The following is a 25,537-nucleotide window of genomic DNA, read 5'->3' on the forward strand; positions in this document are numbered from 1 at the left end:
AAATAGTCGTTTCCCCGATTCGACCATCTGGGGGGAGGGGGGTTAATTCGAAAAATTAGATATTTTTAACTTACGAACGGCTCATCGGATCTTAATGAAATTTGATATTTAGAAGGATATCGTGTCTCAAAGCTCTTATTTTAAATCCCGACCGGATCCGATGACATTGAGGGGAGTTGGAGGGGGAAACCTAAAATCTTGGAAAACGCTTAGAATGGAGGGATCGGGATGAAACTTGGTGGTAAAAATAACCACAAGTCCTAGATACGTAATTGACATTGAGGGAATGGATACGCTCTCTTTGGGGGAGTTGGGGGAAGGGTTAATTCTGAAAATTAGAAAAAATGCTGTATTTTAAACTTAAGAAGGAGTGATCGGATCTTAATGAAATTTCATATTTACAAGGACCTCGTAACTCAGATCTCTTATTTGAAATTCCGATCGGATCCAGTGTCATTGGGGGGAGCCGGAAATCTTGGAAAACGCTTAGAGTGGAGAGATCAGGATGAAACTTGGTGGGAGGAATAAGCAAAAGTCCAAGATGCGTGACTGACATAACCGGACCAGATCTGCTCTCTTTGGAGGAGATGGGGGGGATGATTCGGAAAAATTAGAAAAAAGAGGTATTTGTAACTTACGAACGAGTGATCAGATCAGAATTGAATTTCATATTTAGAAGGGTTTTGTGCTTCGAAACTCTTGTTTTAAAATCCCAACCAGATCCAATGACATTGGGGGGAGTTGGAGGGGGAAACCGGAAATCTTGGAAAACGTGAAAATTGAGGTATCTTTGTCTTACGAATGGATGGTCGGATATTAATGAAACCTGATATATAGAAATTTCTTATGTCCCAGATACCCCATTTTCAATTTGAATCAGATCCGGGGACATAGGGGGCTGGATGGGGGAAACAGAAATCTTGGAAACCGGAAATCTTGGAAAACGCTTAGAGTGGAAAGATCGGGATGAAACTTGATGGGAAGAATAAGCACAAGTTTTAGATACATGATGGACATAATTAGAACGGGTCCGCTCTCTTTTGGGGAGTTGGGGGGGGGGGGGGGTTCCAGTGCTTTGGGGACTTTGGTGCTTCTGGACGTTCTAGGATGATGAAAATTAGTAGGCGTGTCAGGGACCTTCACAAGTTGACTTGATAACAGTCGTTTCACCGAATCGACCATCTGGGGGGCTGGAGGGAGAGGAAAAATTAAAAAGAGGTATTTTTAACTTTTGAATGGGTGATCGGATCTTGATGAAATTTGAAATATAGAAGGACTTCATGTCTCAGAGCTCCTATTTTAAATCCCAACCATTTCCGGTGATACTGGGGGAGTTGGAGGAGGAAACGGGAAATATTGGAAAACGCTTAGAGTGGAGAGATTGGGATGAAACTTGGTGGGAAGAATAAGCACAAGTCCTAGATACGTGATTGTCATAACTCGACTGAATTGGGAGTCGGGGGAGTTGGTGTTGGGGGGGGGGTTGCTAATTCGGAAAAATTAGAAAATTGAGGTGCTTTTAACTTAAGAACGGAATGGCGGATCTTAATGAAATTTGATATCTAGAAGGAACTCATGTCTCAGAGATCTTATTTCAAATCCCGACCAGATCTGGTGACATAGGAGGGAGTTGAAGGGGGAAATCTTGGAAAAACGCTTAGAGTGGAGAGATCAGGATGAAACTTGGTGGGTAGAAGAATCAAATGTCGTAGATACGTGATTGGCGTAATCGAACTGAATCTGCTGTCTTTGAGGGAGTTTGGGGGGGGGGTTCAGTGCTTTGGGGAGTTCGGTGCTTCTGGACATGCTAGGACGATGGAAATTGGAAGGCGTGTCAGGGACCTGCACAAATTGACTTGATAAATCGTTTCCCCAGATCTGACCATCTGGGGGCTGAAGTGAGAGGAAAAATTAGAAAAGAGGGGATTTTAAACTAATTAGTGAGTGTTCGGATTTTAATGAATTTTGATATTTAGAAGGACCTCGTGTCTCAGAGCTCTTATTTTAAACCCCGACCGGCATTAAGCCTTTGATTTTTCTTTGAAATCAATCTATTTATTCTAAGAATTTTGCTAGAGCTCATGCCATATGAGCTCTTGGCATTTAGCTCTTCTAACGTCGTCACAAGTGCCATATAAGCTCTTAGTTCTTGAAACTGAAACCACTTAGAAATTGGATGGGAAGAATAAAAACAAGTCTAAGATACGTGACTGACATAACCGGACTGGATTCATTCTCTTTGTTGGAGTTGAGGGGGGGGGGGGTATTTCGGAAAAATGAGTTATTTGTAACTTACGAATGGGTTATCAGATCTAAATGAAATTTGATATTTAGAAGGATCTTGTGCTTTAAAGCTCTTATTTTAAATTCCGACCAGATCCTGTGTTATTGGGGGGAGTTGGAGGGGGAAACCGGAATTCTCGGAAAACGTGAAAACTGGGGTATTTTTATCTTACGAATAGGTGATCGGATCTTAATTAAACTTGATGTTTAGAAGGATCTTATGTCTCAGATTCTCCATTTTCGACTCGAATTGGATCCGGGGACACAGTGGGCTGGAGGAGGGAAACAGAAATCTTGGAAAACGCTTAGAGTGTAAAGATCAGGATGAAATCTGATGGGAAGAATAAGCACAAGTTCTAGATACGTGATTGACATAATTGAAACGGATCATTTCTCTTTGGACGAGCTGGGGGGTGTTAATCCGGGAAAATTTGAAAAATTGAGGTATTTTTAACTTAAGAACCGGTGACCACATCTTAATGAAATTTGATATTTAGAAGGTATTCATGTCTCAGAGCTCTTATTTCAACTCCCGACCAGATCTGTTGACATTGGGGGGAGTTGGAGGGGGAAATCGGACATCTTCGAAAAAGCTTAGAGTGGAGGAATCTGGGATGAAGCTTGGTGGATAGAATAAGCAAATGTCGTAGATACGTGATTGACGTAATCGTATTGGATTCGCTCTCTTTGGGGGAGATGGGGGGAGGGGTTCAGTGCTTTGACGAGTTTGGTGCTTCTTGACATGCTAGGACGATGAAAATTGGTAGGCGTGTCAGGGAGCTGCACAAATTTACTTGATAAAGTTGTTTTCCCAGATTCGACCATCTGGGCTAAAGGAAGAGGGAAAGTTAGAAAAAATGAGGTATTTATAACTTGTGGGTGATCTTATAACGGGTGAATATGTGAATTGTGGGTGAATTTATAACGAGTGGGTGATCGGATCTTAATGAATTTTGATATTTAGAAGGACATCGTGACTCGGAGCTCTTATTTTAAATCCTAACCGGCATTAAGCCTTTGATTTTTCCTTGTAAATCAATCTATTGATTCTTAGAATTTTGTTAGAGCTCATACCATATGAGCTCTTGGCTCTTAGCTCTTCTGGCCTCGTCACAAGTGCCATATGAGCTCTTAGCTCTTGTTTTCCGTGAAAAGTTGCCTCGTTTTTCAGCTTAGTGCTTTGATTTCTTTTGTAACCTATGGACGATCTGCTAAAAAGAACTCGTTTTATTTTTGTTCTAGAAAATAAACATTTTACTTGCCGAGATGTTTTTCTTGAAAAGCAGGGGCTATTTCATCAGCGTCACGGCATAATTTTATCACAATTCATGTGATGTACCAATTTTCAGTCGTGAGCCAATTACTCAAACAATCCATCATTGTTTGTGACATCATGTTACTCGTAGTTGTTTCAGTAGTGTACGTGACCGGGACTTTGCTTGTAAGGTGTTGCTCGAGGGTGAAGTGGCAACTTCCTTCTATTGGTGGGACTGGTGAGGGTATCCTGTAGAACTGAATAATATTATTTCCAGAACTGTTTCACCCTTTGTTGTAGGGGAATTAACTAACCGCTTCAGATTTAATCCTGCTTCCAAAGCCTCTAGTCTTCGTCTGTTAGCGTCACCAAGGAGGAACTTACCGCCCTTGGGTATTTACCCTGTACGTAGGCAGCACTTCATTAAAGTTTCTCCCGGGAAGCTTTTTGAGAATGGCATGTCGTCTTGGCGAATGATGAAAAACATAAATAGCAATATCATTGTAATGGGAGGGCATGCGTTTGGTCTTTGCAAACACCCAAAGAATCTTGTCATAATCATCGAGCACAGGTACCTCGATCTTAAAAGTTGTAATTTTCTTATTTATATAAATTACAAGAATTCCTTTTTTTTCCTCCTCCTTATCATTTTATTATAACTGGACAAACCGAGTAGATCCGAACTTTGCCTATGAATTTTAAGATGAAAAATCTTGGAGATAGCGGATAGCCGATAGCGGACAGATAAAGCAAATAGTGATCAAGTCTCGATGCTTTCCAACAGAACAAAACCCCTATGCTTCATTCTAGGACATTCTGTCTACGCCTTGGAATCAATACGCTTCTGAAATTAATCAGAAGTTTCAGACTTATGAATGGTGAATATAGTCTACTCTCAATTTTATGATGTTAATGTTTCTAGTAGGGCCAAGGCTATTTGAAATTACAAGCAAGAAAAGTTATAATTATTGTTGTCTTCTTTTTTTCAACACTGATGAAAAAATTGCATGATATTTAATATTTTCACAAATGTAAAAAGATGCGTACCAAAAATTGACCAAAGCCATAAATTGCCATAAAAAAGCCATAAATTGACTAAAAATTGATAGAAATAGCTGAAACTCTGGTAAATGGTCTTCCATAAACTGAATAATGTGTGGTCGCAATTTGAGATAAATAGCTTTTTAATCAAAACCATTATTGAAATTTTCATGGGTACGAATCTTTTTGGGTCACCCTGATATAGCGGAAAAATCTAACGCATACCAAAAGCAGTAGCACCAATCTATAATTAGAATATTCATTTTCAGTTGAACAATAATGGACTTATAAAGTTAACAATTATTCACAAAAGGAACAACTTTATACATAGAAAAACTATTGGTAATTAACAGATAACTCTATTAGAAAAATAGTATTCCAACTTTTTGATTGATCACTTGTGATGAATTATTGTGTGCGTAAATATTTTTGTATTAAAATTGTATGGTTCCAATTTTTTGAATGGTCTCATAATTCATTATTATGTCTGCTGGTATTTTTCTGCGTGTATAATTCATGTTTTTTAATTTAGTATTCATATTTCAGAATATTCGCCTCATTGATTATGAAAGAATGGTTGATCACGCTGGCCACAGGGTCGTGGCATTTGGTAAATATGCTGGTGTTGCAGGAATGATCAATATTCTGCATGGACTTGGACTTCGTCTTCTTGCACTGGGACATCATACTCCATTTATGGTGAGAGTATTCTCAAATTCTCATCAACCTCTACGAGTCTGCTTACAGATTGGTTTTGGATAGGCAAAAAAAGGGTTTTTTTTTTACGGCGTTTTGATGACCAAGTTTGAAAGAAGGGTTTGGGGTCTTGTTTCCTTGAATTTTTTTTTTCACTGATTATTTTGTGTTCAAGATAAATTTTGTCAAAAGATTTTTTATTTATTATTAATAATTGAACAGTTAACATTTAACATTTTTTACGTTTAATAGTACGTTATTTGGGATAAAAAATAGGAGACAGGAGGGGGGGGGGGAAGAAGGAAACTAAGAATAACCAAAAATAGAATGCATGGAAATTATAAAGTTCAAAGCGAAATAAGCAAATCGTTTGAAAATAATGTAAGAATAACGTACGAAAAGTTACTGTAATCGCAGGCCTTAAGGAAGTGATTAGGCCATTGCATATAATGTGGATATATTTAGAAAAAAAATTATTATATAAAATGTATCCAGAGACATGAAATTTTAGTATCCAAAAACCTCTCTGTTAGTCGCGATTATTTAAATCATGCTTTACCTAACATCAATCCATTTGGACAGCTGTTATTATCTTGGAATCGCTGAACACACAACCAATTGAACTTTCATAACTTTGAGTCTACCTCACCATACTTTGTGGCAATGAGATAAGGTTTTTATTTCAAAAAATTGCTATTTCAAGCTCAGAAGGCTGAATTCAGATTTTGGTTTCAATAAATAAAAATATGAAAACCAAAAAAGAAAATACGAAAACCGAAAAATGACAAAGAACGCTAAGATAAAAAAAAAATGTCAGAATGAAAAACTAACTGTTATTCAACAATTTTACTCGTTAAAATTAAAAAGGTAACAACTGGTATAACTCAATAAAAAATAAATGTAAAAATAAAACAAAAGCGGAATAAAAAAAAGTGAAGGGATGGGGGACAGAACAGGTATACAAATGCAAAACATTTTTTCATAATGAATGATAAAAGGTCGGTTTTGTATCTGAAGGCACAGTATCGAACAGGAAAAAGGAAAGAACAGGCTGGGAAGCGGTCCGAGGAGACTGGAATCTGGGTTGTTAGCCTCTTTTCGGAGCAATATAATTAACGTTTGCAACATTTGATCCTTGCGTTTTTTATAGAAACGTCTCACGCTCAAGCGTCTCTGACCTAATCTTTTGTAGAAGTCGAGAATAGTGTACCGTGCCTTCTTCGAAAATTTGAAGCTTTTTGCTTTTTTTGCGGACATTTCTAGGGGCATGGGATTGAGGAAATGGGGAGGGTATTTAAGGGAACAAATTTGAATTATCATCAATTTATTAGGACCGGATTATGACTGAGAAAAGAACGGGGGCTAGGATAGTGCTTTGAGGTACTCCATTGTGGACGCGAGAGGATTGGAATAAAGATTCTGATATTTGACTACTTGTGATCTATTTGATAAGAAGGAGACAACTAGAGTTGCCAGGGAAAAATCAATAAATGGATTTGGTTTACTTAGCATTGGACATCATTTAATTATTTAAATACTATTCTCTCCTTTTAGCAATTGTCAATATGAAAGCATTTATTATAGGAGTGACTTGTTCGTAGTATTCGAAATTCTAAAGAACGGAAATAGGAAATACCCACCTAAAACTCAATTTGAGTTTCTAGTTATCGGTTTCCCTTCCTCTTTGAATCATACACTATGCGGTAATTTTTTCTCTAGTCTCCGAAGCTGGCAAGTTCGAGGTTCCAAGTTCCAGCTTCTCGACCTCTACCTAGCATTATCACTAGCCTGAATATGCCTATTGAACTTTTTTTCAGAGACACCAACAGATATTTTTGGTGAGGTGACCGCTGGGAAATTATTCAAAACGAACACACGTTGTAAATAGAGCTTTTCTTCTTGTAATCGATTATAGATCCTGCAAGTAATCACCAGTCTTTTGTCAAATCTTTTTTCCATGTATTTGCTCTAACCATTTTTCTTTTTTTATAGCACCTCGGCTTGGCTCACAATTACAGAAATTCAGGAAATGCAAGGCAAGCTGTTCGTGATGCTGGTTATGAAATAGCTTTGGGAATGATGCCAAAATCAATTGGGCCGTTGGTGTTTGTTTTTACGGGTAGTGGCAATGTATCGCAGGGTGCACAGGAAATTTTTCAGGAGCTTCCGCACGAATATGTACCCCCTTCTTTGCTGAAGAAGGTTGCACAGCATGGTGGTACGCTTTCTGTGCTATTTTATTCCATAACACTCTTTATTGGCTGTAATGTGGTCAACTTTTCATGACGAAAACCATCCCTTTCTACAAATACTTCGAAGAGTTTTCAGTAAATTTCTGGCAAAATATGTGGAAATTCTAGTAAAATCTTTCTGAAAATCCTAATAAAGCTCAAAAACTCTTTGACAAGTACTCATAAGAAAGTAATTGGTTATACTTCTGCTTTTGGGGCTGTTTTGTTGTGGTATATGCTCATTAAAATGGGTATCTAAGGGTATATTATCTAATGGTATATATTAGGATTTATTAAGGGTATCTGCTCATAAAAGGGATATTTTCATAAAATGACCGAAAGTAGTATATTTATTCCACAAATTTAGTTGTAGAATAGGAAAGCCCCAATTAGCCCCAAGTAGTATATGATTAGGAAGAAACTTTTGTGAAACATTGTAATTTTTTAAGCATACAATGTTGAAAAAGAGTTGATTCAAAGCAATATAAGCTTCACTACGATAACATCTCCCCTTCTTTTCTGGCGAAATAGTATGGTAGACTTAAGGGTTGATCTGCGTGAATGTTCAGGACTAAAACCACCAAATTCGGTCAGTGCAATTACTACGCAGACCCCTAGAGAAAACTTCAGAAATTTTGGCAAAATTCAAGAATTCCTCTTAAAATCTTCAACACTTACTTTAAAATTATAAACCTCTTTGATATGCATTTGCATAAAATCAGGAAAATATAGGGTGCAGTTGCTAATAGATCTCCTCTTTGTGGCTGATTCGTTCTCTAATCTGCTTATAGCAAAGTGTAACCTGGATTAAAATCTATTTTTAAGAAAAAAAAAAGCTGAAGTTGTAATTACCATTCAAAAATTAAATTGCAGAGTAAGAAAATAGTTAAAAGTTCCAGCAGTTATTTTTTCGCAAAGAAGAAAAAAAACAACAACAAAACCAATAAACTAAAAGTGAAACATAAATTTTAGACAAAGGGAGTTTATAATGAGTTTTGATGCTTCTATGTGAATATGTTCCTCCTTCAATTATTTCTTCGTCCATTTTATTTCTTCGATTATTTTATTCTATGGGGATATCACGTGACACAGAGAACAGGTAATGCAGGCATTAAGCAAGTGTGTTTGCGCTCTATCGTAGCAGTGAATGCACTGATTTTCAGAAATTTGCTCCCATAATTCTTAGTTTTCTTAGTTTTATAATTTCTTAATATCCTATTATTTCCATAAGTCTAAATTTTTCCATATTCAATATAGAAAGAATCCCAAATTTTCCATATAGAAAGAATATTTCCATATTCTAAATTATTTTCATTCCTTATTATTTTTAAATTCCATAATTTCTTAGTTTTCACGTTACTTGCCTCTACCACGTTTTGGATTAATGCCAAGTTCTAACTAAAACACGTTTTGACGACTAACAATTTTAGTTCTATAAATAAATGAAGAGAATAAAATTGCGGAAATCATAAGATGAGAACAGCTGACCTATCCTATTTTCTATCTGAAGAAAAAAAGAGAGTTTAACCTGGGCTAATTCTCTGTGCTAAAATTTCTCTGATTCTCAGATTTGACTAACTAGATATACTTATCTATTTTGACGATTCAATGTAGCAACATGGGTGGTATTGCAAACTTTGCAATTTAAATGAAACCAAAAGAATAAAGTTAAAAATCACAGTTTTTGAGGAAATCCGAGATTTCGCAATCATTCCGTCGGATGACTGGGGCTATATTGCTTTGCAAACTCTTCGAGTTAGCGTTTATACGAGAACTGTAAAAAGTGCATTTGCTACCCCACTTCGAATTCTTCCGAGGGACAGGGTATGCTGAGGTCTTAACCGTCGCTGCTAATTTCTTGATGGATGCCGAATCTTCTAGGGAGAGCTTTGTCTTAGCCGGACTTGACATTAAATACCCATTTGACTCTCCAATCCATGTAGCTATGCTTTTGGAGACGAGTAAACGTGGAATGAATATAGCTGTCATTGGCTCTCCAGAATTGGTATTCAAGATTACGGATCCAACTGAAGCTACATCCTGATAAAGATTTATTCCCCATTCTGTTTACTCGACTTACTCCAGTCAAGGAAGAGGCCTGTCAAGAAGCAGTAACCTCCCTGTACTTTTCAATAGCTGTGTACTTGATGCTCAATATCTGTGTCCATCTTTTCTATCAACTTGTCTTTGATATGTTGTCTGGATGACATCCTTAATGAAGGCTCAAATTCTTCAAACTCTTCTGTCTGCTGAGGAGCCAAACTTTTCAGCAGATAACTGAAATTATTGGGATCCTAGAAGGTGAATGTCAGAAAGCTGAACTTAAATTCAATTCCTCTTGACCTTCGCTGCTGCTAATGTCTTGATTGATGCTTTGCCTGCGAGAGCCTTGCCTCAACCATTGACATGCATTCTATTCTTCAATCCATGCAGCGATGCTTCTGAAGACTAGTAAACGTTGAATCTATCTGTAATTCACAACCTCCTAGATCGGTATTCAAGACTATGGATCCGACTGAAGCTACCTTCGGACAAAGCTTTGTTCCTCATTATGTGCATTCAACTTATTCATGCCTAGAAAGGAGTAGTCACATCTCCCTTACTTTTCTATACTTGTGTACTTGATGCTTAAGATCTCTGTCCATCTTCGCTGACGTCTTCTATTAACCTGTCTCTGGTAGGTTATGTGGATGACACCCTGAACCGTAGCCTAACTCTTCACCGGATGATTAAAATTTCCGAATTCCTAGAGGATGAAGATCAGAAAGTTATACTTCAATTCAACTTATCAAAATTGGATATCACCTTTTAATTGGGAAATGAACTCCTGTTTTACTACTGTAACCCTCGCTTCTAGCTCTCCGCAGCCTGTCGAGCACCTTACGTATCTGGGTCTACCCGTAGATTCGTGAATCCGTCACACCCAAAATCTTCTCTTCGAACAAGCGAAGAATTACAACATCTTACGCTTCTATCGTGTCGTGGAAGCTATGATTCTACCAATATCTTCCAGCAAATCTGTACAGCGCTGTCGTTATTCCTCACATACTGCATGCTAATTCTTTCTGGAAACTTCTCACTGAATTTGATCGGAACAAAATTGGATCAATTATCTTTTTTTTGCAAAATATTCGCTTCATCTGTCTGCGTGGTACAGGAATATGTAAGTCATTACCGAAGTCAAAGTTGTTAGTCCTGACGTCACTGGAAAGAAGGTTAGCGAGCCAAAATAGAAAAATTGATGTACCCGAATGCTCCCAACCCCTAATTCAGGTTTTTTTTTTAGATTATTTTTCTCTTTCAGCTTAGTTGTTTTCGTTTGTTTCTTTTATCTTTTTTTTCAAGTTTTCCGTCTTGTTTTGTGTTAATATGATAGGTTTATCAACAAATAAATAAAATACACTGGAATCACAAGACTTCTCGGCCCTCTCCCTGTAAGGTGTTCATAAAACTTATTCCTTTGTAAGTTTTGTTTCATCTCATTCATATTAAAAGCGGAATAAAACCTTTGATTCAAAATATTAAGGCTTTTCTGTCGTATGCCTAGAAAAATATTTTATCCTCCTTGCAAGATCTGAAGATCATGACAAAACTCAGAAGAGAAGAAAATGTAAGTAGGAAAAGGGACTTAAAACCTCTTAAGTTCAAAGTAGAAAAATTTAAGGCGAATGTTTCACCTGTCTAAACAACAATGTGTCCTCAATATAAATGAAAACAAAAAACAATTATATAAAAAAAACAATACAGACTTTTAAAGGGCTCGAGAGGTTAAATCAAAATTAGAAATCAAAGAACTAAATGAAACTAAAAAAGAACAAAGGAAAACAAATCACCGCATTGACAAGTCGAAGTTATACAATTGGGCTACTCCTATCCAATGCAAACAGTAAATAATTTGGGTTTTCCTTTTGAAGTATGAATTCAGAAATGTTTTTTTCCGCTTGCGTTGTGGATGCCTTGTTCTTTCTTCAAGGCAAAATACATATATTTCCTCTTTGTATTTCTCTCGACGACAGTTCTTGTTATTTGTTTTTGGGGGATTTCATTTTGTTATCTTCTCTTTTGCGCATTAGTTTTGGTGCTGAAGGATATGCTTTATGATATTGAGAAGCTAAATTGTTTGATCAGTCTATCTTCCTGGTTTCATGTGTCTTCCAGAAGATTTTTGAATTAACAAATGTTTGATTTTTTATTTTTATTTAAACAAATAATTGGTTTCATATTTGATAATTTCATTACCTAGTCTCTTAAACGGGTCTTTGCAAGTAAATGCAATTTTAAGTTTAAAATTAATATCAAGGATTTGCAAATTTCTTCTCAAGGCTTAGGTCAATTTAACCTGAAATTTAAATGTGAAGGTCAATATTTTTTTTATGGGGGGGGGGGGAGATTAGCCCAAATTTAAGCATGTTTTTTAACTTGCTCTTTACATAAACCATTTATTAAGATAAAGGCTGCTTCTTGTTTGTGTGTTTGTTTCATGGTTAAGCATTTTTTTTTGTCATTTTTTTGTTCATAAATATATTGGTTTTATGAATAGGTTTTAAGTTATCATTTAAATATTAATAGGGGTAATATAGTTAGTAGGGATACAAACCAGTCTTTTTCAGATTTGAGGCTATCACTACGATTTTTTAAAAGGATATGAGACAACCTGATCAGGAGAATCAGATGGAAAAGGAATGCCAAGAAAGTAAACTTCTTGAATGACCTTAGGTTTTAATATATAGGTGGGGCCCCTTTCCCAATCATTGGGAGTGGATTATTGATTGAGAGATTTTGAATCCTGAAGTTTGGATAATACCATGAGATATTTGATCTAACCATTATTACCATAAACTAAATCCGCGAAATTTTGTTTCCAGTTTGGTTTCTTGTCTTACGGTATGTAAAGTGGTACGTTAATTTATTTCAATTTTATTTTTAAACTGAGATACGTTTGATTGAATAGCTTAAGATAAATTGTCCTTGTGGTATAATACTTTATGCCACATATGTATATTTTATACATGTTCTTTCTCTGTGGGAGCTGAAGTTTTTGGTCGCCGTTAAATAGATGCGTTGTTATGGTTAGTTACGAATTTCTTCTTTTATTTTATTATTTATTATTTATTTATTTTATTTCTTCTTTTATTAAATATCTTCAACTTTAGTCTTTTATTATTTTCTCGGTTAAGTGGTATAACTGGGAACTTTCACTGTGGAGGATATTTGCTATGAAAAAGAAATCTACTAACAACAGGGTTACATAAATATTAATTTCGAAAGATTTAGACGCTTTGTTGAGTACTATTTTAAGCAGAATCCAAAAACCCTTATTTAGGATTTCAAAATAAAGGCTTTTGGAAATTCCAGGAGGAAGGGGGATACGGAACGTATTTTTCATCTATTGGATTGCTTCCTAGTGGATTTATTTGTTTCGTTTTCTATCTGCTTTGGTTTTTGCGTTTCGTCCTAAGTGTTTGTGTAACGGGTCACACATGAATCATTATTGTTTTGAAGGGACTGATCCCTCGCCACTGTCTGACACTTCCTTCTAGAGGTTTGGTGATGAGACCCTTTAAAACAAAATAGTACATCAAAGTTTAGCTAAATTGGCTAATGGTTTTGTGTTCCCACTAGCAGACTTTACTAGCCTCACATAGCAAACTCACGTATATTAAACCTTTTTTTGTACAAATTAACTATAATGTTCACATGATGAGCTTCATCATACTATTTCTTCTTACTGAGCTTCTTGCTATTTCACTAAATTCCCCACCCTCCTTGCAGGTCTTATGATCCTAGTTGTCCTAGAATATCGGGAGAGGGCACATTCAAATGAAAATTAGAAGTTTTAGTGCCCTTTTTCAGTGACCAAAATGATTGGAGGGCAACTATACCACCTCCGCACGCCCCTTTTTCTCAAAATCGTCCGATCAAAATTTTGAGATAGCCATTTTGTTCAGCATAGTTGAAAGGCCAAATATCTATGCCTTGGAGATAACAATCGATTTTTTCAAAAAATAATTATATACGTGTTTAGCTAAATTGGTTTAGCACAGGTTTTGGTTTTTGCCTAACTTTCCGTTGTTGTGTGCTTTTGTATATGTTCTGTCTTTTTTTCTGTGTAGCAACGAATAAGATATATGCGTGTGAAGTGAGCCGACCAGATCACTTGGTCAGAAAAGATGGAAAGCCTTATGATGAAAAAGATTGTGAAGAGAATCCAGAAAACTATATATCCGTTTTTTCGCATCAGGTAGACCCATCTTATTACTTCTAAAAGTGGTTTACTGGCTTGACTGGGGGAGCTAAAAAAGAAATTTATAGGTAGAAGTATCTACACTTTGGCGACTGATAAAACTATTGAGATGTAGTATTTTATTTGGGAGTATATGGGAAAAGTCGTAGTTACAAAAAAAAATCATTTACAGTTTAGAAAGCTTATTTTGTATACTGAAAAGTCATACATAGTTTGTAAATATGGATAATGACAATAGTTATCTTGCTGCTGGTTTTTGTTGTTTTCTGTTGATTTTTTTGGCTTATTGATTAGCATATCCCTTGAAAACCTCATGTAGTAGCCTCTGTTGTTAATGTGGTACACCCTGAAAATCTTCACTAAACCTGTAGCGTAGCATATCAGAAAAAAAAATTCTGTCTAATTCATCTGAGGCTTTTCAGTATTTCATCGGTAATAATAAATGCCGCTCCTTGGCAAGACCATCAGCCCATAATTTTTTTTTATTATCAAGATAAGGGTATGCGTGTCATAATAAGATGACAAAACCTATCGTTTGATTGAAGAACCGTAGAAAGCGGCTATGTTTTTCGCTAAAATACAAATGGGTCACCTGGCTATTAGTTTCAACTTCATAAAAAATGCTCAAACTTCGAAACCATTTAATTAGTTGGAGTGTGAGGACTAAAACCAGTGAATGTCCAATGGTGACCAAGTAAAACTTTTTAGCGATACCACCTCCAAGCATGAGATCGACTTCGATCATAAAGACCTTTCGGTCATTATTAGAGGAAAAACAGGGGAGATAGATGCAAATCTAATTTTATTATTATAAATTTTTTTTTTTATTATTATTATTTTATTTTATTTTTATTATTTATATTTTATTTTATATTTTATTATTTTTTTATTATTATATTTTATTATTATTTTATTTTATTATTATTTTATTATTATATTTTATTATTTTTATATTTTATTATTTATATTATATTTTATTTTTATATTTATATTATTTAATTTTATAATATTTTATTATTAACTGTTTTTATTTTATCAGTGCTATAATACTAAAATGAAATGCGATTTTTGAGAAAAATCTGCTTGGTTTTGAACACAAAATTTACTCCGTTGACCTGATACCGAATGACTCCCAGTGATATCCGATGTATTTCTCCCAGTAAGCATTTTTCTAACAAGTTGCTGACCAAAATTTTGGGTGATACAGAAAATTTATGGTAGAACTCTTATATTTGAAGTTAAGTTTATATTAGAATATTAGATTATATTTGAAGTTACCCTACTACTAAACCAAAAAGAAAACCCCAGGCTTGTTTTTGACACAAACATATAAAACAAACTCAACTACCGTCTTGCCTCACAGGCCCGGGACAAGTTGCATGGTAAGGATCTTGAAAACGAAATCTACATTTAAATACTATTTCATTTTTTCTGAAAAAAAAGAAGAATACTTAGAATCACGTATTCTTTTTTAAGTCCTACATCAATGAAAATGTTTTTGTTGTTAAAAGAATTTTCGTAGTATTATGAAAAGAAAAGTCAAGATTCGAAGCTGTAGGGCTATTTCAGAAGATTTTTCTTCCCCGTTGGGGGTGGGCTCAAATCACAGAAAGTCTATTTTTATGGCACTTGGTATTAACCAAGTGACATATAGCAATCGCCAATTCTGTCGGTCTGTCTGTCTGTCTGTCGGTCCCGGTTTTGCTACTTAAGGCACTTTTGGGTAAGCTAAGACGATGAAATTTGGCAGGCGTATCAGGGACGGGACCAGCTTAAATTAGAAATAGTCGTTTTCTCAATTTGACCATCTGGGGGGGGGGGAGTGGGGGCCGGCTAATTCGGAAAAATAGAAAAAATGAAGTATTTTTAACTTATGAATGGGCGATGGGATCTTAATGAAATTTGATGTTTAGAATGATATTGTGTCTCAGAGCTCTTATTTTAAATTCCGACCGGATCTGATGACATTGGGGGGAGTTGTAGGGGGGGGGAAAACCAAAAATCTTGGAAAACACTTAGAGTGGAGGGATCGGGATGAAACTTGATGGGAAAAACAAGCACAAGTCCCAGATACATGATTGACATAATCGGAACGGATCCGCTCTCTTTGAGGTAGTTGGGGGGGGGGGTAATTCTGAAAAATTAGAAAAAATGAGGTATTTTTAACTTACGAACGGGTGATCGGATCTCAATGAAATTTGATGTTTAGAAGGATATCGTGTCTTAGAGCTCTTATTTTAAATCTCGACTGGATCTGGTGACATTGGGGGGGGGGGAGTTGGGAGAAGGAAACCTAAAACTTGGAAAACACTTAGAGTGGAGGGATCGGGATGAATTTTGGTGGGTTAAATAAACACAAGTGCTAGATACATGATTGACATAAACGGAATGGATCCGCTCTCTTTGGGATAGTTGGGGGGGGGGGTTATTTCTGAAAAATTAGAAAAAATGAGGTATTTTTAACTTACGAACAGGTGATCGGATCTCAATGAAATTTGATATTTAGAAGGATATCGTGGCTCAGAGCTCTTTTTTTAAACCCGACCAGATCTGGTTACATTGGGGATGGGGAGTTGGGAGGGGGAAACCTAAAACTTGAAAAACACTTGGTGGAACTTGAATGAAACTTGGTGGGAAAAATAAGCAGAAGTCTTATATACGTGATTTACATAATTGGAATGGATCCGATCTATTGGGGGGGGGGGGTTATTCTGAAAAATGACGTATTTTTAAGTTACGAAGGAGTGATCGGATCTTCATGAAACTTCATATTTAGAAGGACCTCGTAAGTCAGATCTCTTATTTTAAATCTCAACCGGATCAAGCGTAATTGGGGGGGGGGCAGTTGGGGGGGCCGGAAATCTTAGAAAACACTTAAAGCGGTGAGATCAGGATGAAACTGGATGGGAAGAATAAAAAACTGTCTAAGATACGTGACTGACATAACCGGACCGGATCTGCTCTCTTTGGTGGAGTTGGAGGGGGGGGGGTAATTTTGAAAATTGAGGTATTTGTAACTTACGAACGGGTGAACAGATCTTAATGAAATTTGATATTTAGAAGGATCTTGTGCTTTAAAGTTCTTATTTAAATTCCGACCAGATCCTGTGACGTTGGGGGAAGTTGGAGGGGGAAACTGGAATTCTTGGAAAACGTGAAAATTGGGGTATTTTTATCTAACGAATAGATGATCGGATCTTAATGAAATTTGATTTTTAGAAAGAATTCATGTCTCAGAGCTCTTATTTCAAATCCCGACCAGATCGTTTGACATTGGGGGAGTTGGAGGGGGAAATCTTGGAAAAACACTTGGAGAGTAGGAATCGGGATGAAGCTTGGTGGATAGAATAAACAAATGTCCTTGATACGTGATTGCCAGAATCGTACTGGATTCGCTCTCTTTGGGGGAGTTGGGTGGAGGGGTTCAGTGATTTGGCGAGTTTGGTGCTTCTGGACGTGCTAGGACGATGAAAATTGTTAGGCGTGTCAGGGAGCTGCACAATTTGACTTGATAAAGTCGTTTTCCCTGATTCGACCATCTGGGGGGGCTAAAGGGAGAGAAAAAATTAGGTATTTATAACTTACGATTGGGTGATAGGATCTTAATGAATTTTGATATTTAGAAGGACATCGTGACTCAGAGCTCTTATTTTAAAACCTGACCGGCATTAAGCCTCTTATTTTCCTTTTTAAATCAATCTATTGATTCATAGAATTCTGTTAGAGCTCATACCATATGATCTCTTGGCTCTTAGCTCTTCTCGCCTCGTCACAATGCCATATGAGCTCTTAGCTCTTGTTCTACAAACTGGAGTTCAAAACACATATTTTTTTTTAATTTACGTAAAATAATAAGTAGATAAAATAGCAGAAATATTCAAGCAAGCCAAACAACGCAACGATTTACAAAAAAGAATAACAAAATACAGCAATATCACATTAAGTCTACGACATAAATAATAACTCAATAAAATTTATAAAAAAAAAAAAAATTACCAAGCAGTTTCAAAATTTATGAAAAGAGGAAAAAGTTTTTGAATAGGGTTAAAATTTTCAGGTTTACAATTAGAGTTATGCATTTCGATTTTTAGCTATTTTAAACGGCCTATTTATTTTAAATCTCGAGACTAGCAGTATTAGTAAAACAAATTGAAAACACCAGTTTTTATCCGTTCTTGGCTGTCAACTGGTCTTAAAATGTCGTTCTCGGGGGAAACTAGGAATATCTCGGCAATTACTGGTCTATATTTATATATATACAGAACATTGCCTGATGTTTGGACTTCTTTTTCAAAAATTATTTTTTTATCAAATTACCAGTGTGAAGGTTAGCCTTTGGAGACAGAAGTGGATTTCTATCTTAAGTTGATTCGAAGTAGTAATTTGTCTTGACGTCATATTATAAATGTATATATTTTTAGATTGCCCCCTATGCCTCGGTAATTGTCAATGGTATTTATTGGGCCGTAAATTCTCCCAAACTTATAACCATCCCTGATGCCAAGATGCTCTTACGCCCCGCCGACCTTCCATGGATCCCAACTTCAAGAGGATCACCAGCGTTGCCACATCGCATGCTTGCCATTTGTGATATTTCTGCAGATCCCGGCGGCTCAATCGAGTTTATGAATGAGTGTACCACCATTGACACCCCGTTTTGTCTCTATGATGCTGAACAACACATGGACAAGAAAAGGTAGGTCAAAAGATTTATTTCTGCAGTATTTAGCGCTGATCCAATAAAGCAATGTCCAATTGAAAGTTTTTGCGCCTTAAGTGTTTATTAGCTTTTATTATTCGTGGTCTTTACACAAGGTTAAATTGGCTTCAGTTCTTTTCTAAAGGCATAATATCAATGTTCATTTCGAATGCTGTCATTTTGTTACTTGTGTGATTATGAATGAGGTTCGTGCATTATTGATTGCAGTGCTAGTGCAGTGGTGGACTTCAAAACAAAACAGTGGAAATTTAAACATTGCGTACAAGTACATATCATAGTATTATGGTTTTAACCTCTTTTCTTATGCCTAAAATATATATTGAAATTATAGCCGTGGGAAATAGTATAGAAGCCAACCACCCTGTGTGATGTTACCAAACAGTATATGGGCCTGTCTCTAGGAAACTGAACTCTAAAAGAAGGAATTTTATTGTCCATTTATTCAAGGCTTCTTCCTAATTTGTAGAATCGGCAACTGGTGGTAGTCGTTTAAGCAGGCTTCTTCCTAATTTGTAGAATCGGCAACTGGTGGTAGTCGTTTAAGCAGGCTTCTTCCTAATTTGTAGAATCGGTAACTGGTGCTTCCTAACTTATGGAGAGTTCTTGTGCGACCCCTTGTTACTTGGCAAAATAGCAGACATTCTTCTAGCAGAACTTTCGGATGGGATATCCATTTGTTACTGAGATCAGAAGTTTACCTTAATACAAAATAGTGGCTCTTCAATTAATATTGACCATGTGGTAACAAACTTCCCACCTATGGAAAATATAAGGGTTGAGTAAGACCATACCTGTTGTGACCATATAGGTCTATCTTTCAGTGTCCCTTTTCAATCTACTGCCACCGCGCAGCTTATAAACAGTTTATTAAAACTGAGAGGGAAAATCGACATGGTTCTGTATCAATGCACTTGTAACAAAAACCTGAGCAAAATTCAAGTGCTCTACCAGCTACTACTGCATTGTGTCCAAGATTTGATCACTTTAAACATCTATTGTGAGGAAATTTTCCATGCCCTCAAAACCTTGGAAAAGCTAGCTGTCTCCTGTCGTGAGGTCCGTTCTGGTTTCAAAAACCAGGTTGTAACAAGTGTCTTCCCGTCAAACAAGCGCGAAACCTGCTAAATTATATCACAACATCTGTATGGAATCCGATAAGCCCAGATCAGGAGTGGTCTTCCAACTGTTTGGGAGTGCAAAGAAAGAATTAGATAAATCTAAAGGGAAAAACTAAAAAGTGAAAAAAGCTGATAAAGTTTCAAAGCAAGCCTTAAAATATCCGAAAGTGATGCGGAAGTCCTTCAAGAGATCCCAAAACTGTAAAAACAAAACCTACTAATCTGATATTCCGGAAAAGAAGTTGTTAAGGCGTTACTCTATAATATTTGGTTCCAAAGACTCCCAACTTGAGCAAGATAGTGTTAAATGTCTAAACGAAAACTGATAACCTTATTAAAAGTTAAAATGTAAAAAGTTAAAATGTTGCACTAATTACAACGCAGAAAGGCACCTGGGTCGGCGGTATTTGCCCAGATAACCTAAGCCATGGCACTGACCTGGTTGAAAATATCTCTCTTCGGTTCCAAATGTGTGGTGATATCGATAAGGTCCCTAGCTCATTTTGTGCTGGTGTTCTGTCAGATATGTCCCGAAAAGGGGAAAATCAAAATCAGCGCACAGAATATAGATCAGTTACCATTTCTACCGTTCTCAGTAAATTCCACGAGCTACTTCTCCCACAAATTTCCGGGAAATATAGATTGGATTATCGTCATTTTGGATTCCACTGAAACCTGAGTTGCGCGTTTGCTCATTGACTTTTATAGAAAGCTATTGACAAATCCAACGGAATGGGGTCCTCCCTCTTGATGGGCAGCATGGATATCTCAGCTGCATTCGATTAGGTTGTGCAGTCTAAGGTGCTCCTGAAATTTCTTGAGTGTGAATGCTCACGTCGTCGCACTTTTGTTTTTGGTAGTTTTGTGACAAATGAGACTGACTCGTCTGAGACCTTCGGCAAGGATCTGTACATAGTTCTATCCCGTTTGATACCCTGACATCCGGAATAACCAAAAATATTGGTGGAGGATTTAGTATCAATCTATGCGACCACAACCTGTTTTTATGTACTAAAGATCTGCTGACGTTAAGCTGTAAGCTGCCTTCTCTTCAAGGGAATCTTGACTGCCTGATAAGTGGATACGAATATATCAGTCTGAAAGTCAATGCAGTAAAGACGGAGCTCTTGGAATTTTGTCCCTCGGCAAGTAAGCAGCGAAATAGTAATCTTTCATATCTAACTGTTGAACGAACAGAAAATTTTCCTGGAAAGGCAATTAAGTAGCCTACCTGTGAATAACGTGCGGTTATTTTATAAAAAGTTCTCGTTTACTAATAATTGAGGCAATTACCAACAGCATTCACTCAAGGTACGACAATCTTGTGTCTCTGAAATTTCGCTTGGACAGGTATATCCTTGTAAAGCTTTATGCCGTTGTTGGTCTTCCTCATCGGCTTTATTTATCGCCGCTATGGTAGCCTACTGGTTCACACAAACTAATAGACTAACGCTCCCGTCTGTATACTGCAAATACCTCAAATATATATTTTGCTACCCGCTCTATGAGAGAAACACATTCGTTTTAAATGGTAGACCCAATTCTCGTGGTGCCATCTCCTAAAAAAAATGCAGAAAAAATTGTTCGATTTTTTGCCTCTACATCTGATCTATGAATGCGAAGAAAAAAATTAATATTTTATTTGTTCTTTTGTGCTGAAAGTTTTTTGTTTTTCCTTTTATTACTCCGCTTTTCTTGTTTTCATGTATGAATGGGCAAAAATAACATCATTATTATTAAAGCTAACAGCTTATAGCACACGATTGAAATACGATTTTTCAAGTATGTTACTAAGATAGTTCCAACAATCATTTTGTTATTTTATTTCTTCCTTTTCTTCTTTTCATTCTTTTGTCTTTTTTCTATTTTATTCGATTCTATAGTTTCTCCTTTTTTAAATTCTATCCTTCTGTTTTTTAGTTTCAAGGGACCTGGCGTGTTAGTCTGTTCTATTGATAACATGCCGACACAGCTGCCACTAGAAGCCACAGATTTCTTTGGTGACTTACTTTTACCTCACATTCCTGAATTTCTTAAATCTGATGCAACCAAACCCTTTGAAGAGCACGAGTTTACACATTGTGTCCACAGCGTAAGTAGATAAGTTTTTACTGTACTATTGTTTCGGGGATACTCCCCCTCCCTCTGCCCGGTTAAATGTAAAAAAAAAACTCTAGCCAGTGCTTGTAGAATTGAATTCAAAATAACACGATTGAACTGGTAATCTTGGTTTAGTTTTTCTTTATTTTACATCATCTTACTTGAAGTTAATTGTTTAAGTATACTAGAGCTTGGTTTTTCATTTAAACTACATTTTTCGTAACAAAAGCAAAATTTTTCACACTGTGAAAGCAGTAGAGGCCATGGATGGGAGAAGAAGAATTTCTGCAAAGGGGCTTTTCGATATCTTAATCAACCTCTTTTTCAGTACTTATATTTGAGACTGCGCTGCCTTTCCAAAAAGTATTAAAAAAAAGAATGGTTTATGTAATTCGGTTCTTGTAATTTATATAAAAGAATATATTTTATGCATTAAATTAGCACAATGCTATATTTAGTGCTTAAACTATAAATGCACAAAAGGGAGATAAAAGAACGCAAGATGGAAAGGAATCAGGAATCGACCTAAAGCATAAGCTAATTGAGTCAGAGACAAAGAATAAGAACACGAAGGAACAAAGAGATTGTTTTTTCTTTGTTCTTAGGTTTAAATTTCCGAGCTGCATGAAGAAGAATCAGTATCCGTGGTAGAAACTTACTAAAAAACGTAAAATACTAAATTCAAGAACAAAATACACAGGAGTGGATAGGGATCTTGTAAAATCACCCCATCGAGTTAATCTTCGGTTTAATGTTGGTATATGTGTTTGTTTTTTGTAATTTTGGTAATTGGTAATTTTGGTAGGGTATTCTGCTAGGGTATTAAAACCACCCTGTCTTTTACTACCCTTCCCCTGAATAAGCTTGAAGGGTCCTTCACCGTTTGTAAGGGTATTCATATTAATGTTCTCTTGTATTTTATTCTCTGAATTGATGCATGGTGTTTAGCTTAAGTATAATCATCTTCGCTAAACAATATTATTAAGTAAACTCACGGCTGTCTGCTGATATTTTCTGCCCTTTTTGCAGGCACCTTTGGTAAAATCTATTAGAAATTTATTCTAAGAATCGATTAAGGTCTATATTTCCTCTAAAATAACCGGTTTTATGACGATCCTGCAGCTGTAACTTACACAAATGGGACAAAATCCTATATCATTGGATTCATTAGTGCAAGATAAGAAAAATATTTATTTCAAAAAATTCCTATCACAAGCCCCGAAAGTATCAAATACCATTTTTAAGTCAAAAAACGAAACAAAAATATAAAAAAAAGCACGCCAACTAAAAAACTGGCAAAACAATGCCAAAAACAATAATATCAAAATGGCAAAACCATTCATTGGTCAAAAATATTAAGCTGCAAAGTGTAAGAAAGTTGAAAAGAGTGAAATAAAATGTACGTTAAAAAAGGTTTAAAAGAGAACACATAAAAAGGGGGAGAGAACAAAAGAATCAGACGAACATAAAACTGAGGCATTACCAATACCGAATAATGCGAATTTATCAATTCACTGAACCAGAATTATAATGTTCTGGTTCAGTGAATAAGACGTGAAACAGTCTGATTCAGTCTGTTTGCGTCTGCCTGCAAGCTTCTAGGCTTAAAGTAGGTTTCTTAAAGTAGTTGCCTCTAAACTCGTTATCATCAGCAGAGATTTTAATGTAGATGTGACTAACACAATGTCTCCCCGATCACAAATGTTTTGGGGCTATGTCCCTCCCGACTACTGTGTATGGCCTAAGAGTGACAACTTTTCATATATTGGGCCGCTTTCCTCAATTTCTAACTTAGACCATGTTGTTGTTTCGTTTGGCAGTCACGAGGTCAAAGTTTTAACAGAAGGATTCTATTCTGGCCACCTTCCTATCTCTACTTGCTTTTACTCTTCCCCACTGACGGCTCAAAATACAGAATCGAATTGGTTTTCTTACCGAGATTGGAAAAATGTCTCAAGTGAGTCTTTCATTAAAGTGGTTGACGAGATGCTGAACAAAATCAAAGTGCCTTTCAATCTTTTATGCGATCGTGCTGTTCTGCCACAAAGTGAAAAGAACATCTCAGTTGAGCTCACTTTCTACTTTGCACAAATAAATAACACGCAGAAATGTGCTGAAATAAGCGCCGTTCCTCTTCGATGTGTTCGTAAAAGTCTCGGCTAGCGGATTGGTCAAAAAGCTGAGATCTAGTGAATACGTGTAAATCGGCCTAGCTATGGCTTTCTATTTGGATCGATTTTGGTTGCACCAGAGGTGGCTTAGTCACTGACTTATGGCTCCGTACGAATAATACGTATTGCTGAAGACCCCTCCAAACTCTGGAATTATAACAAGCGTGGCAAAGCCCCGAGTGCTAGTGTGCCAGAAAAAAAGTAAGTTGAATATTTTGCGAGCGAGTTCAGTGCTGCCAATGAAAGCATAGAGATGTTTTTTGAAAAAGAGCTTGACCTTGTTCTTTCAAATAAGACGAAATCTTTCCTGTTTTTTTCGCCAGGTGCTGTTCGCTCTTTGATTTCGAAATCAAAGTAAAAATCTTCCTCTGTTGTTGATTCTATTTCAGCAAGACACCTGCAACTTGCAGGTTTTTTTATCGAGCAACATTTAGCATTAATGTTTCAGATAATCCTTGTCCGTGGTGTAGTTCCTTTGCAATTTTCTAACGGACAAAAATTCCCATCCTTAAAAAGGGCAAAAAAGACGCTTCTCTGTGCAGTTCTTATTGCCCCATTACCGTCTCATGTACCACTTTCAAGCTCTTCGAGTCTTATTTGATAAAAGACATTGAAGAAAATTGTTTCGCCCTTCCTTGTCAGTTTGAGTACCAGCGAGGCTTAGGTAGAAAGCATGCTCTCTTTCTGGTTATAAATATGCTGATAGATATTAAAGAAATAGGTGATTTCTTGGTCTTGTGTGCACTTGATGTTACGAGAGCTTTTGACTCGTGTGTATTTTCGCAAGTTTTGCTTGAGGTCCTTTTGAAAGGTACTGATGCTGCGGTAATTACTTGTTTAAGATACAAATCTCAAGACTGGAATTAAAGATGGAAGTCAATTATTTCCAATTTTGAAAGGTGTACGCCAAGGAGCTCTGACTTCTCCATTTTTTTTAATAGTTGTGTTACCGTGCTCAGGTTAAGTTTAACTGTACAGTCGATCTTTTGTTAGTTATGTTTGCGGACGACTTATTAAACCTTTCCTGCACTTTTCAAGGATGCTCTTCAACTTTTGAATTTCTCCAAGAAGAGTACAAACACATTGGTCTGAGCTTTAATACTGATAAAACAGTTGTTCTACCATTCAACTATAAAGGAAATAGAAATTCAATAAGTCTATCCGGCTCTGAGGTTCCTTTTGCTAGCAGCCTTACTTACCTGGGTATGCCTATTGGAGCAAACCTGAAAGAAACTGTAAACCTTGTAATTATAAATTATGATAGTAAGATGCGGGCTGCGTATGCCTCCTCGGCTTCAAACGTTTCGTATCTGAGTAGAGTTCACCATTCTCAGTTATTTAATAGCCTATCAGTTCGTCACTTACTTGCCCTTGCTCCTGTTTGGTCTTTTCTTAATTATGGTAAGAGACAGCAAGTTGATCACCTTTATTTTAAATTTGCAAAGTATTTAATAGAACTTCCAACTTGGACAAGTAACTCTTTTCTGCAAAGAAAGTATCAAGGGGTAAACCCAGCTGGGGCTATTGAGAATCTTACTTGTGACTTCTCTACTGCATGCCAGAAGTCTTCCTATCTTTTGTCATTTCTGTTTGTCCCTTGTTTGTATTTATCAAAGTGTGTTTTTTTTCTGTTGTTTCTTTTTTGTTTTTCTTTATTTTTACTCTGTCTTTTTCTGGG

General features: G+C 36.4%; 1 protein-coding gene across 1 annotated transcript in view; it reads left to right on the forward strand.

The window, feature by feature from the left end:
* The window catches only part of LOC136042118 (alpha-aminoadipic semialdehyde synthase, mitochondrial-like), a 102,462-nt gene that overhangs the window by 40,598 nt on the left and 36,327 nt on the right, over positions 1-25,537 (forward strand). The window contains exons 4-8 of the mRNA XM_065727016.1: positions 5,126-5,278; positions 7,268-7,493; positions 13,620-13,747; positions 18,172-18,446; positions 21,509-21,680. Coding sequence (XP_065583088.1) covers positions 5,126-5,278; positions 7,268-7,493; positions 13,620-13,747; positions 18,172-18,446; positions 21,509-21,680 — 954 coding nt within the window. The remainder of the gene's footprint in view (positions 1-5,125; positions 5,279-7,267; positions 7,494-13,619; positions 13,748-18,171; positions 18,447-21,508; positions 21,681-25,537) is intronic.

Source organism: Artemia franciscana, unplaced genomic scaffold (genome assembly GCF_032884065.1).
Source record: "Artemia franciscana unplaced genomic scaffold, ASM3288406v1 PGA_scaffold_67, whole genome shotgun sequence".
Classification (NCBI taxonomy): domain Eukaryota; kingdom Metazoa; phylum Arthropoda; class Branchiopoda; order Anostraca; family Artemiidae; genus Artemia; species Artemia franciscana.